Source organism: Cydia pomonella, chromosome 6, assembly GCF_033807575.1.
Source record: "Cydia pomonella isolate Wapato2018A chromosome 6, ilCydPomo1, whole genome shotgun sequence".
NCBI lineage: Eukaryota > Metazoa > Arthropoda > Insecta > Lepidoptera > Tortricidae > Cydia > Cydia pomonella.
The window spans coordinates 11,643,510-11,658,773 of record NC_084708.1 but is presented as its reverse complement, the minus strand read 5'-3'; the positions used below and the strand labels follow the sequence as shown (position 1 = coordinate 11,658,773).

Sequence of the window (15,264 nt, the reverse complement as noted above, 5' to 3'; positions counted from 1 at the left end):
TCTCAGGCATGTGGCTTCCCAGACTCTGTTGAAGCAAGTCTATGTGTCTTTGGCACAGTCAGTTCTTGTCTACTGCATACCGGTTTGGGGTGGGGCTACCAAAATGAAATTCCTCGAACTAGAGAGGGCTCAAAGGTCTCTACTGAAGGTGATGCATGCTAAACCCTTTAGATTTCCGACCAAAGACCTCTACGACATCTGTGATTTGCTGTCAGTTAGGAAACTCTACATATTACATGCAGTTTTGAAAATGCACAAAACATTACCCTATAAAACTAACACTAACTCTGCCAGGAGACGAAGGAAACCAAATGCAATAAAAGTAACCAAAACTAATTCCGTATATGCCAATCGACAGTATGAGGCTCGTTCAGCCAATCTATATAACAAAATACACAGTGAAATTAACATTAATCCATCCGTCCACAAGGAATGTAAGGAAAAAGTGTGTAACTGGCTCAAAATCTTAAGTTATAATGAAATAGAACAAATGTTAGAATAACGGACACGCACACACACACACAAACACACACACACTCACACACACACACTCACACTCACATACACACACACACTCCACAAATATGTTTTTATTTATTTTTATTTTTCTTTGTTTTTCCTTATATAGTACTACAGTACCAAATTATGTACCTCTTCTTATTATTTTATATTGTAAACCTTTTATTGACGCCTTCAGTGCATTTAAATTTTATATACTTAAACCAACCTTTTATTATATAACGTTTCCTTTAAGTTACAACAAGTGGAAGAGCGGTGTTCTCTTAACACAAGTATTTATAATACTTAAATAGAGGCACCAGTTCAGACTATGTAATTAATTAAGATACTGAATAAATCATTTTTATTTTATTTTTTTATTTACAATAAAACCGTAATACTAGAAAAAAAAAATGTAATTTCATATACACAATTATGTGACGAACTGACGAATCTAGCAGAATCACTATTTAATGTAACAATACATGACAATTTACGCAAGTTCCGAGTTCCGACTAGTAATCAGTGTTCTCGATAAACTTAAATATTATTATCATAACTTTTCATTTCTCATGCTCTGAAAGTAGGTCGTTGTTGTTCTATGAAGTGTGCAGAAAGTGATATGTTTATGATCTAGAGCATTTTACTTTCTGTTGTACAATTTCCATATTGATATTTTACTCCCCATTCCAAAAATCGTATTCGACATTAAAAGTGGAGTTTTTAACTCGGGTGAAAGGCATTATTTCAGCCTCGGACTATTGGCTACCTCGGCAGAAATGAGTGCTTTTCATCCCTTGCTTAACAATCGACTATATCTTTCTACTGTCTACTTATGTTAAACAAGCGAATATTTCGTGCAATTGGCATTGACATTGCAAGTAGCAATTTAATAAGCGACGGTCTCAAATAAATACGTCCGCACAAATAAGGACTTGTCTCTCATCAAGGTTTGTCCACACTGGGCAATAAATGCCATCAGTGCAACATAAATTACTTAGTGAACGTTCGCTACATGCCGCGCAGCGTCGTCATGTGGTTCGATTTAGTCGTGCTTGTTGCACCAAACAGAAAAGCAGATAATAAAGACTGGCAGTACTCCACATTTAATATTAAAGGAAAAAATGGAATAAGTTACGCTTCCGGCAGGACTTGAACCCGCAACCTAAAATAAAAATAACCTAATATAAAAATTTGCAGAATCGTTCGCAGACGTATCTGCTTGTTAAAAAAATCGTTTAAAGACTGGCAGTTTTCATGGGTGCGGCACTTGTCGATGTGTTCAATGTTTAGGTACTTGAGTGCATAATTCAAATTTCAATATTATATTTATTAGATTTGAGCGAAAATCGTACACGTACACGTGGCGTTCTTCGACTTCGTAGATGGTGGAGAGCATCATATCATATTTAGGCATTTTGATTTTACATCGTTACATACATAACGACTGGCATGTACGCATGTCACGCGTGCGTAGCGAGCCAGGGTGCATATACAATGTGCCAATCGTTAACGCTCCGTAGCGAATGAAACGCAACTGTCTCTGTCGCACTAATATGGAAGAGTTATAGAGATAGATAACTACGCTACGGAGCGTTAACGATTGGCATCTCGTCTACGCACCCAGGACTAGTTATAATATTCTATTTCTATACAAAATTGTTGTGCGATTGACAGTGTTTAATATAATATTTGTCTCTGCTCCAAATGAGCAACGACCTAGGCTTAAATGACTGAAATCGTTTGCTTACATTAAACAAGTACGTTCTTCGCAATTGCGGATTTAATTAAACTTTTATCCACTTGAAAAATGCAAGCAAAACTGGTAAAAAAATATTCTACGTCCGGCCTAGTAAGGTTTTATGATTATGAATTACAAAAACTAATCTGATTTCTATTTCCATACCGACTTGATTACACGTTTCCGAATTGTGTTTACGTTTCCTCAGATTTACTAGGCTTGTTCAACATCTTTATAATATCGTTCAACGTGTTTAAAGTTCAACAAACTTTCTACGGTTAAGATCCCATTCGAAGCTCTAAAAGCATACATGCGGTAGCTATAGTACAATCCTGTTGTTATTCTGTTTGCTTACCAAGTGTAGGCGAACCAGTGAAAATATAACCAGAAGATCCGTGACAACCTGACAATTACGCGTAATCGGAGTGCGCACTTATCGCCTGAGCGTTCAACCCTCGCTTTCAAAAACCAACGGTAATAATTTCACCGATCGCGAACTCAAATGCGTCAGGATGTAATGAAAACGATCGCATCATAACATCGCTTTGATTGCCCGATAAACGACATTTTCATGATTCAATTTAGGAGCTGCGTGTGCCGTCATGCCGTGTAAGAAGATCGTTTTCGACAAACAAAGTTATTAAATGCTCTGATGATAATAACTAAGTTGATTAGGAAGTCGCTTTGACCTGCGTAATCTTCTTAATTTTCGTAATTTATCTTTTATCTTGTTTATTTTTGATCTACCTAAGGCACCTGCTGTACAATACATACAGTTTACTCTAAAAATGTCTACGATTCAAACGCGATCTAAAATGTTTTGACGCCAGCTCATTTTTAGGGTTCCGTAGTCAACTAGGAACCCTTATAGTTTCGCCATCTCCTTCTGTCTGTCTGTCTGTCCGAGGCTTTGCTCTGTGGTCGTTAGTGCTAGAAAGCTGAAATTTGGCATGGATATATAAATCAATAAAGCCGACAAAGTTGTACAATAAAATTTAATCTAAATTTTTTTTAGGTTACTTCCCCTCACGTAAAGTGGGGGTGAACATTTTTTTTTGCTTCCATCCTACAGTGTGGAATATCGTTGGAAAGGTCTTTGAAAACTAATAGGGGTCTTCAACAAACATTTTTTGTGAATAAATTCGGAGATAATCGCTCCGAAAGAAAAAAAATGTACCCCCCCCCCCCTATAACTTATGAACATATGAAAAATAGGGCATAGGCAATAGGCCAAAAAAATATGAAAAAAAATCATGGAAGTAGAGCTTAAGAAAGACATTGAATGAAAACTATAGCGGACATGATCAGTTTAGCTGTTTTTGAGTTATCGCAAAAAGCTTCCCCTTCATAATAAAAAGACGTACATCTGCATTTATTTATTTTTGAACTTTCGCGTCATCTAGATTCAGCGTGCAGCGCGTTGATTCGTATTTTGCTTATAAAATGAAAATATTTATAAAATTATAGGTAGAAAGATTTCAATATCAATGCATCGCGGCAGCTGATGTTGATTTCGAATATAATATTTTACTTATTTGGAAATGTCCCTTTCACTTCTAGTTATCAAACTAATTTTTTCCCTATATATTGATCCATTATCATTATTATCAAGTTTGCTACTGTCATGGAAAGTTGGAGCCCATAATTTACTCCACTTAATAATCGCTATCAAACGACGGGTTGCGTGTAACCCATTTTGAATATGCATTATCGATCATGTGTGAGAAAATATCTCGTTTAATGTAATTCAATGCCTGCTTTGTCGTCGCTCTTAAGATTTTCATTTTCGCTTTCTTCTCGATCTCGCTTCATAATGTAAGTATAGGTAGGTATGTGTAATATCTCTATAATGACGTATATAGAGCAAGTAAAACGCTCATTTAATTTAATTGTAGTTATACAGGATGTTTATTTAGTCACCTGCAATAATTTACGGGGTGACCAGCCCCGAAATCGCAAAAAAAATTGTCTGTTTCATATATTTTGGCTGTCTGACCCTCACATTTTGTATGGGAAAGTAATTTTTATTTTCGTCATTTCGGTGTTGGTCCCATAGTAAAAGTTGCTCATTATGACCTATTGGCCGGGTGCAGACGGTTTGGCGGGAAAATAAAAACGATCGCAGCGCTTGATGTGGCCAAAGTAGGCGACAAAGGAGGTACTTCTCAGTTAGTATATTCGCGATAAACTCAAAAACTTCTGAACGTATTTTCATGTGGTTTTCACCTATCAATAGAGTGATTCTTGAGGAAGGTGTATAATTTGTTAAGGTTTTGTGTAAATTGGTTGAAACATGACGATATTTGCTAAAGATGTCGGATAAAACTACGCTAAGAGCCTTATTCGAAAACGCTGCCTAATCCGTTTAAGATATAACAACATAATGTATGGTGGGATTGTCTCTCGTTGATTGGTGTACAAAAAAGTCCACGATTGTATATATCTATCTTTTAAGGATAACTTACTATACCCATCCTTAACTTATAATAAAAGATCACATACTTATAATCTGGTATTTACAAAGCTATTTACACGAATGTAATATTAATCATTAACAAATTAAATACGCAAGTTACATTTAGCATTTCATACAGATTTTATATAAATTGAATCGAAATATGTTTAAAATTATTTTAATATGTTCAGTCTTACGAGAATAAAAAAATAAACTTAACGGCTAAACATTTTATCTATCTCATGTCAACACAGAATTAATGCTTGCTTGTTAATACAACCTGTAGTTGACTCTGTTCACCCAGCTCAAATCACCTGGGTCAATTAAGTAAACTAAAAATACACTTTATTCACCTTTACGTCATACAATAGTATGGATAATACAGTATGCTAACATTAGCCGATTGTAATAATAGTTATAATATCAGTTATTGAAAGACCGTCAAAAGCATACTTTTGGCGCGTAAAGCCAGACGCATAGACTTAGACCAAGCTAAGTTGGCAGCGATTTTGATAGCACAGACTGTGCAAGTGTTATTTTCAACGTCAATCTTTTATGAAATGATTAATTATCTCCTCATCTTCATTCTGTCTGTCGTCTGTCAAGCGTATGGCCGAGAACGATGACGAACGAGGTAACATAATCGTACTGTACTTAGGTGTAAGTTGCTGTTTAAAATCCATAAAAAGGACAACGTTTTATATTTGAAAACATCATACGTATTCCCTAAAAGAACATCACAAGGTATGCTATCAAAACACAACAAAATATACATTTTTTTTTCTATAATTTGTAACGAAAGAGCAACGAATAATATTGACATAATAGTATTAATTACACAAATAATTCTTACTAATTTCAGTAAAGCTAAACACCAAATGTGTTTGACCTTAGAAACGAATAGATTTTGCGCATTAAACTGCATTATAAAAAATGTTGTTGAAGGAGATAATCTTTATTTTGTTGCGCTAATTATATTTGAGCGCCCACCCAGTTGCCTACGCTAGGCGGCGCTGCCATCGTGCACCCTGCCTATATATTCACCCCGTAAATCATTGCAGGTGACTAAATAAACACCCTCTGTATATAGCGTTCGGAAGCAATGTGCCGTATCTTAGTTTGGTTGAAACCTTAAAAAAATGTAAAACATTACATACGAAGCATTGGGAATTTAAATGATAAATAATAAATAAACCTATACCTATTGGGTATATACACTGTACTTCAAAACGGGCCTAATGTTGAAAAAGCGGCCAAGTGCGAGTCGGACTCGCCCATGAAGGGTTCCGTACCGTTTATGACGTATTAAAAAAAAACTACTTACTAGATCTCGTTCAAACCAATTTCCGGTGGAAGTTTGCATGGTAATGTATATCATATATTTTTTGAGTTTTATCATTCTGTTATTTTAGAAGTTACAGGACACACACACACACACACACACACACACATTTTATCACTTTGGAAGTGTCTCTCGCGCAAACTATTCAGTTTACAAAAAAATGCTATTAGAAACCTCAATATCATTTTTGAAGACCTATCCATAAATACCCCACGCGTATGGGTTTGATGATTTTTTTCATCATCAATTTGAGTTTCAGTTCCAGGTATGGGGAACCCCCAAAATTTAATGTTTTTTTTTCTATTTTTGTGTGAAAATCTTAATGCGGTTCATAGAATACATCTACTTACAAAGTTTGAACAGTATAGTTCTTCTAGTTTCGGAAAAAAGTGGCTGTGACATAAACGGACAGACAGACGGACATGACGGGTCTATAAGGGTTCCGTTTTTTTCCATTTGGCTACGGAACCCTAAAAACGAATAGATTTAAGAAATAATCGTAAATGTTTGACATGAAGATTTAGTACCATCGTGTTACCCAATACATCACAATCATTTTCTGATGGTCTCTGATTGTGGTCTGATTAAAATGATTAAAAACGTTTGATTTCAATTAGTAAAAAAGTAAGTGGTTGGTTATATAAAGGCAAACAAAATTAAACACTTAAACTAGATTAAGTCCCAAAACGAAACTACGTACCTTCTTCTAGAACCCTCGCCCAACTACTTTACCTGCCGCCGGTGTTAAGTGTAAGGTGGTGGTTTGTAATGGTTAATGTTTATGCCATCTAGCGGACAGCTCGAGTTATTAATACTATGAGCGCGATGTATGCAAGTTAGCTGCATACCTTATGTGGCATACGGATTGTAACAAATCGCTATAATGCTAAATACAACGCTCACTAGGTGGCGTTTGCGTGTGTAGAATTATTTTTATTTAGTTCTTAGAAGATTGAACTAGTAAATTGGTTGCTTGTTTGAGGTGAGAGTCAGAATGGCGGGTGTACCTAAATAAAATTAAATGAAAACCGTACCATATTTTTGTACCTAATTTGTACTATTTAGTACCGCCTTTAAAAAAATTGTACCTCACGGTACTAAAAGTTATCACCAAAAACAGTACACCCGCCACCCTGACAGTCAGAATGGCGGGTGTACTTTATTACGCTATATTCCCGTGGTTATTGGTAAATTCTATAAAAGCCAAATTTTTCTTTCCGGTGCATGCGACACTAAACTCAAAGTACACCACTCCTCAATTACTACCAATATTATAACAAACTATTCTCATAACGAATGAAACTCAAATGAACTTGTTACTAAAATGAACCGTTCTCGATTTGCACTTTCCTCAATATGGGCCAATTCCAAATGGACTGAAGCTCATAAAAACCGATACACAGAAGGCTCTTTTCCCAAAATACTCTAAATTTCTATCACAGAACACCCGTTTCCCATAATGATTGATTCACAAAACGGTCTTTTCCCAAAATACACTAAATTCTTGATTGTCATATTTTAGGAAAGGAATCGATGTCATCATTTATTGTTTCTTGAGGTTCGCCATGACCAAGAGGAGTTCCAGCACCGAAATTATTTTTATTGAGAAGCAAAACGGGCGCCCGCTCTCCTTTATGACGGGCACAGATATAATTTTAGTCACGAGAACAAATTGATTCAATGTATATGTTTGGAGGAAATCGCCTTCCTCGAAAAATTTTGAGCAGTAGTAGTCGACCGCATTGCCCTATATAGTTCTATAAGGCAATACTGACATCTTAGAAAAATACTACTATCAAGGGAATAGTGCATTACAAGTACTTTCAACATAAATAGTTTTCGCTGAAAAACTCTCTTTCCTAAACACAAGTGCCGTGAATTCGATACGAATTAAAGAGCCCGGTAACGTTTTTTTTTAAATTTCACTCAATTTTTGGATACTATTTTGCAGCAAATTGTAATTAATATATTAAGTAGTATGTATACATATTTCATATGGAACCCTAAAATTAAAGGCAACGTACCCGTATAAAGTATGACAATCGTGAATTTGGTGTATTTTGGGAACATGACGTTTTGTGAATCAATCTTTATGAAAATCGGGTGTTCTGATACTTTCCCGAATATCAAATTTAGGGTATTTTGGGAAAAGAGCCTTTTGTGTACCGGTTTTTATGACCTTCAGTCTATTTGGAATTGGCCCATATTGAGGAAAGTGCAAATCGAGAACGGTTCATCTTGGTAACAAGTTCATTTGAGTTTCATTCGTTATGAGAATAGTTTGTTATAATATTGGTAGTAATTGAGGAGTGGTGTATTTTGAGTTTAGTGTCGCATGCACCGGAAAGAAATTTTTGTACCTTCATAATAATATGAGCCATTTTATTTGTGGTTTCCAAGTTTTACTTATTTGTATTTTGTTTACTATTACACTTTTGCAGGCCTTATAATTTTTCAAGTTATCGATCTCATTTTTAAGAAAAAATCCCTAAGGTACAATTATTTTTATTAGCCAGGATTTAGTATGTTTAATCTGTTAAATTCAAATAACTGAGAAAATCATGTCTTAAAAAAGGCTAGGCGCCAGTTCAAAAAATCTTCCTAAGAAATATAATTTTTAATTTTCATTTATTTTTATTTAGGTACACCCGCCATTCTGACTCTCACTGATGGAGCCTTCTTTCTTTTATATATATTCAGAAAGTAAGTAAGATGCAGTATGCAATTGATGCCATTGAACATATTTTTTACCTTTTTCGTCATGCGACCTTCTTGGCATGGAAACATTTTTCGCGACACCCTTGAAATGAAAAAAACAACGCCCCTACGCTTTGCTAATTGTAAACCTGCAGTTTTTTTGCCTTTATGACTCCCATGCAGAGGCGTTGTGGGTCACAACTTGTGACCCATCAGGGGGTCGCGACCGCGACCCACAGGTTGAAAGACACTGCGGTATTGATCATACAGTAACTTTAAAACCTTACACCAGATTTTGACTTCAATTGTGCATAATTAATGTTAGATTTTATTGAATTAGAAGTAGAAAATTCTGATACTTATTTGTAGGTGCTATCCTGGTTGTAATGTTTATAACTTTTCAACACACTTGCTCAAAACGACGTTTTTATTCCACTGATTTTTGGCTCATAATCCTAGATACGCTTGCTTTTTCAGTATATTATAACACTCGTGCTTTTTCATTATATCATCCGACTGAGTTAAGAAGGTAACTGATTGCTAATAATATGCATGGAAACTGAGCCTTCTTGATTTGGTCGATTAATACATTTTTTTTTACCAACTATAGTCCTCCACATCGATTTCGATGACGGCGACCTCAGCAATCAAGGGTTTTTCCTCTCATGAGCTCTTATGTGGCTGGCCAGGCCAAACTTGCTCTTAAACACCCTTTCACATTCACAACAGTATAGTTGACCGGCCGCGTTGTATGTATACACATAGGAGGGCTTAGGTCTATCCTTGCGTAGTTGGCGTTTTACGTCTAATGTAGCGAGGCGGTTTTCCTCAAACGACTTGGTAGATTCGAAGATGGTAGATCGCCAAGAAGACCGTTTCGCAGCGAGCTCCTCCCAACGTGCGTTATCGATCGCACACGCCTTTAGGTGGCGCTTTAGCACGTCCTTATATCGAAGGTGTTGACCGCCGTGCTTCCGCTTTCCCTCTGCTAATTCTGAGTAGAATATAGCTTTAGGCAAGCGGCGATCGTCCATTCGGAAAACATGCCCACACCATCTGAGCTGACGCTGCATCAATAGCGCCTCCATGCCGTACATCCCGTACAATATTTTTTACCAACTATTAGGTGTTTCAAATGTTAGTTCAAAGAGGTTTTATCACACCAAACATAATTTGTAGATTAAATTATCTCGTAAATTTCATTAATGAAAAAACATATCATTTTATCCATTTGTTACATCCATCGAATAAAAATACGAAAATATTAGCTTTTTTACATTTTTTTTCATTGGCTGTTTGTCGATTTCTTTCACGCCTTTGTCTAGCGCGCGCATTGGAATCGTGCGTAAAAAAAAATAACGCGCTAGCCATTTTCCGTATTTGTCATAAAATTGGAATAGTTTTGCATGTTTTTAGTTTATATTTTGACGAAAATGTCATTTTCAAGCATTGAAAATGAAGAACACATAGAATTGACGCTGCCAGTAATACTAATAGAGGCAATACCAATACAGAACGATAGCCATCAAAATCGAGTGAAAAATAATTGGCGGTATATGAAACTTTTATTAAATGGAAAATCAGCAAAAACGCCCAGTCTTTCTTGGAAAACGTGTTGGTAGCTTACTTCAATGAACTGGCGAATAAGTGCCTACAAGCCCAGCACGCAATTATTCGATTATTTTGAAAATTGTAGGTACTTTTACTGTTTTGACAAAATAATTCTAATTTTTTGATTTTTCCTCGCAAGTGTGTTGAAAAACGTCGTATAAGACGCGTGTGCTATGGTCATTACACAGATCGGCTTTCTTATTGCACAATATCGCCTCGTGTGTAATGACCAACTTAGCACACTTGTATCATAATGTACTATTACAGTACATATGGTGCTACTTTACCGCACTAGTGCGAAAATTAGCATATTACGTTACTGTGTCGAACATTTAAAGGGCCATATGTACTGTAAAACGTTGTACGATACATATGCGAATAGGTAATTGGCAACTCGTGTCGATTTAAAACACTCCCTTCGGTCGTGTTTTAATTTATCGCCACTCTTTTCGAATTTCCTATTTTTATTACATAAGTAATATATTTCTATGTTAAGAAGAAGAATAAATAGAGTCAAACCAAGATAAGTTGGCAGCGATTTGGACGGCCCATACAGTGCAAGTGTTATTCGAAATGTCAAACTTCTATTAAATGACGTTTACTTAACACTTGCACGGGCTGGGCTGTCAAAATCGCTGCCAACTTAGCTAGGTCTGACTCTATTTACTTTAAATCTGCCAAATTGTGAAAAAGTCATCTTCCTCCTGTTGTCCCGCATTTTTTGCCACGGCTCATGGAAGCCTGGGGTCCGCTTGACAACTAATCCCTGGAATTGGCGTAGCCACTTGTTTTTACGAAGCGACTGCCATCTGACCTTCCAAGTCATAGGGTAAAATAGGCATTGGAATTAATCCGGTTTCCTCACGATGTTTTCCTTCACCGAAAAGCGACGGGTAAATATCAAATGATATTTCGTACATAAGTTCCGCAAAACTTATTGGTACGAGCAGGGGTTTGAATTTGAACCCGAAACCTCCGGATTGCAAGTCGCACGCTCTTACCGCTAGTACACCAGCGCTTTTTTTAGACGCCAATAAGAAATCAAAATCGACTGCAAGTTACGCATTTGGAAGAATTTAGATGTTTGTGGACTTGGTGGGAATTCCATATTGACATTCAACAAGCGTGATGCTCGCGGCGCAATTGCACCGCAGCGGGGGCCTCCGGGATCTTTGATAATAGAAGGTCGCATGAACACAAAACTTTATGTGAGTCGTAGACGTTTGGAAAATAAGTGGGCGTGTTAGTAGTAAGGGTTGAGGGCTTTGGGTCTGTGGGGTGTATGCGCGCCTGCGCGAGGCGGTCGATCGCCGCCGGACCAGCCAGTCGGCACACGCGGACAGCACGTGCTTCCCGCATTAAGGAATAGGCAAGTTAAACACTTCCCCATTCATGATTCAGCTGGCTTGGTCCAATCATTACTTCACGGGCAGTGGCGTGGTGTGGCATACGGACAATGGTAGTGTTTTTATCAATTTATCCATATGGATAAGGCAATGTCACTCTCGCACATACACACGGTACGATGTAACGAATGTTTTATCCGTGGCGATAAACGAAAAATGCGACCATCAGACTTGAATTGATTTTCGGACGCCACGCTATTGTCGAGCACTGTCATTTGCATGTTTTGGAGTTATACTTCATGGTATCATTAAACAACATTATATACTCTTGAGTTTTATGAAGGTTCTATATTGCATAACAAGAAAAATAACTGTACTGAGCATTACGAATATTATATTTGTTATAGCTAAAAATGAACCTTTATAGTACTTCTTAGTCATCATGTAGACCTATTATATTAAGTAGTATGATTTTTAGTAGACTTTTAAATTACAGTTATTTGTTTTAAATTTCTCTTCATGGATGTATAGACGATAAGGATAATGTGAGTAGTTGATTATAGTAAAAATTTGGAATCCATACATGAGTAGATGGAAATCAGGGAATAGTATGTGTTGGATTTTGATGTTATGGTTTTCGAAGCAGATATTTATCTATTATGGTTAAATCTTAATAAGGATAAGAAATATTAGTATACGCATAAATGTAGTCTCTCTCTCGTCTTGGTTTAATTATATTATTGCTTTATCAAAGATTTGCTTAGGTTCCACTTTGTACAGGGATGTTTTTTTAAATGTATCCGTAAGTGGCTTAAGTAAACTCGATCAACGTTACCTAGTAAATGAGGACGCTATGCTGTCTGGTGATGAATATGTCCCTAAAACAAAGGTTAAGTTGGGGTATTCCCAAATAATCAATGAACTCAATTAAATATAAGTAGTATGCGTGTTGCATTACCTGTTGACTTTTGTATGAGTTCTACATTTCCTGCTACCTAAAGGTTGTCTGGAAGAGATCGCTTTTTAGCGATAAGACCGTCTATTGTTACCTGGTTCTATATTCCTTTAAAATTTAATTGTAGTTGTACATGATGTATGTAAAATGTATAATTGTTGGTGCAATAAATAAAGAATATATAAGTACTTACTTACTTCAATTGATAGAATAGGTGAGTAGATGCTTGAAGTGACTGTTTTTTATATAAGTTAGGGTATTTTTTAAATATACTTAATCCGAACAGATACCGTTGTATTAGACTCCTGTCACTGAGTAACTGAGCGTAGCACTATTGTTCGACCTTAAAAATACTTCCGCTGGTCCCCTAGTCGTCGAGCGTCTTGGGTCAGTTCATCGAACTAGACACATCCGTTCTTCATTGAATATTAACTTACACCCAATATCGCACCATTAGAACGTCACATGTATCTACATACTCCTACGATACTTGTGTCATTGTATCACTCGGAGAGTGAAATATGACAATCGTATCAATGACGAAAGAAACTCGTGTGCGATCTACTTTCTTAACATTCGTTCATAATAATCGTTGAAATTCCGCAATATCTTTGGCATACTTTTAAATGAGTTAGGTGATTAGTTAAGTAGTTTAATATGGTACTTTTTGAAAATTACCCAGTTGAACTGAATGTGTATGTTGAATTCCTGGAATCTTCCGGTGGATTACTAAACCTGATAAGAACACGAAGAGCATTCATCCATTTGAACATTTTATTTGTTCTCTCCGAAATGTCAAATGTACTTAGAAAAGAAATAAATTTTGTATACCCTAATGTGCATAAGTTTCATGACCAGTTTAACATGCCAAATTCCGCGGGTCGTATTATTGCAACAAAAATAAAACGTATTGTAACCCCGCTAATCCGTATATGGATTGCGATTATTTGGCTACTGAATGCGTCCGGACTTTGTTGGTTGACCTTGAAAGGGCGGCATTGCATTTTCAACCCTCGGTTGGGGTTTCGAGCAGTAGGAATCCTGGGCGGAGGTGTAGGGTCGCGAGTGCCGGCCGGCGACGGCGTCAGCGCGGGGCGCCGGGTCCCCGCCCGCGCGCCTCTGCACCGCTTGAGCTGTCAAACCGCCTCCGACGGGCACACGGCTCGTACGCTACTTCAATCGCTCCAAATCGCGATCGTATCTTGGTGCTCTCACAGTGACTCAGTGCGTGTTTCCGATTCGTAACACTCGCATGACGGAATACATGTTAAGGAGATGAACGGCACCACGACCACGGTGAATGGTGGCGCTGTCAATGGTACTAATGGAACCCTAAATGGGATTGGAGCCGCTCCGCGGACTGCCACTCTTGGCACCCCGAGTAGCTACGCGTACACGTCAAGTGGATCGCTTCTAGGGAGAGGTGGCTCTGCAAGACCTGTGCCGCCTCCAACTCTTCCTAAGTACAGTGGGTCCTTCAGTGCCGGTAGCACGGGCAGCCTACGGGAGAGGGATAGAGAAGGCACAGGTGGATCTCACCGCTTGGCTAGCCTGGAACGATTGGCCCTGAGGCAGCGTATAATAGAACAAAATGCGAACAATCAGGTGACGGCCGGCTTATCTCTCAACAATAATGCACCGAACGGGCCTACCTCAGCTACCGTCACCCTCACCGATACAGCTACGGTGAGTCCCCTTGCCGTATTAAATTTTGTGCACCCTTACTGTTCTCCCCAATAATAGCTTACCCCGACAAAGGGAGACATCGTTATTTTAACGCCGGCAACCCTCTTGTACATATGAATCCTAATAATCTAAGTACTGATAAGTATAGGCAACAACTACACATTGGGTCACATTTAAAGAAATTTCTTACTATGAAGGGATACATACCATCATTCCCTCATTTCACCGTAGGTTTCGTAAATTCAACATTTTACGCTGAATATTCAAAAACAAGCAATACGACATGTTTAAACAATTAAAGGATGTTTTGTTTACTCACTCAGAAGAATATAATGGTTTGTGTTTACATTCAATCGATACGCTCCACCCGTGTCAGGTGTTGTATTGCATAACTCATCATGTTGTAAGTAGCTAGTCCTTATTACATTTACATAGTAGCCTTTCAGACGAGTTCTGCGATCGACTGCATAATAATTAATGTTACTTTAACTCCTATTATCTGAGAATACGTACACGGTACTTTCTTTGTAAAATCGTAAAAATATAAGAATATTGCTTTTATTTTAACCTTAATATCTTTAACGATAACAATGCCCATAAGTTATTAAATAAACCTTCAAATTCACTCTTGACGTTTATAGATCTGGGTGGTAAGATCACATTTTAGTTCAGTTGATCATAATCGTGGAAGTTTTTTTTTACCGGAATAGGTATATTCCTTGACAAGAACAATAAAACATATGTATGTCAATGTTAGAAAAATTACTGCTGAAAAGAGATAGGAGAATCTATTAGGTTAGATACTAGGACTATTCTCTAATGGACTAAAACACTCGGAAGAAAGTGGCATTAAGAAATACATGAAATATAAACATCCACATAAACTGAGAATCTTCTCAATTTTGGAAGTCCTAGGAATAATCTCAGTAACCC

At 37.2% G+C, this 15,264-nt stretch overlaps 1 protein-coding gene across 5 annotated transcripts in view; it reads left to right on the top strand.

Moving 5' to 3' along the window:
- LOC133518962 (septin-7) overlaps positions 1 to 15,264 on the top strand; it is a 56,283-nt gene that overhangs the window by 7,761 nt on the left and 33,258 nt on the right. The window contains exon 1 of one of the 5 annotated variants that reach the window (XM_061852787.1): positions 11,781 to 11,803. The exons of 1 other annotated variant lie outside the window; for it this stretch is intronic. In XM_061852787.1, the coding sequence (XP_061708771.1) occupies positions 11,801 to 11,803 (3 nt within the window). In that variant the 5' untranslated portion in view covers positions 11,781 to 11,800. Of the gene's footprint in view, positions 1 to 11,780; positions 11,804 to 13,785; positions 14,332 to 15,264 lie in introns of those variants that run through there. 3 more of the 5 variants (XM_061852781.1, XM_061852782.1, XM_061852783.1) reach the window with 3 other exon arrangements.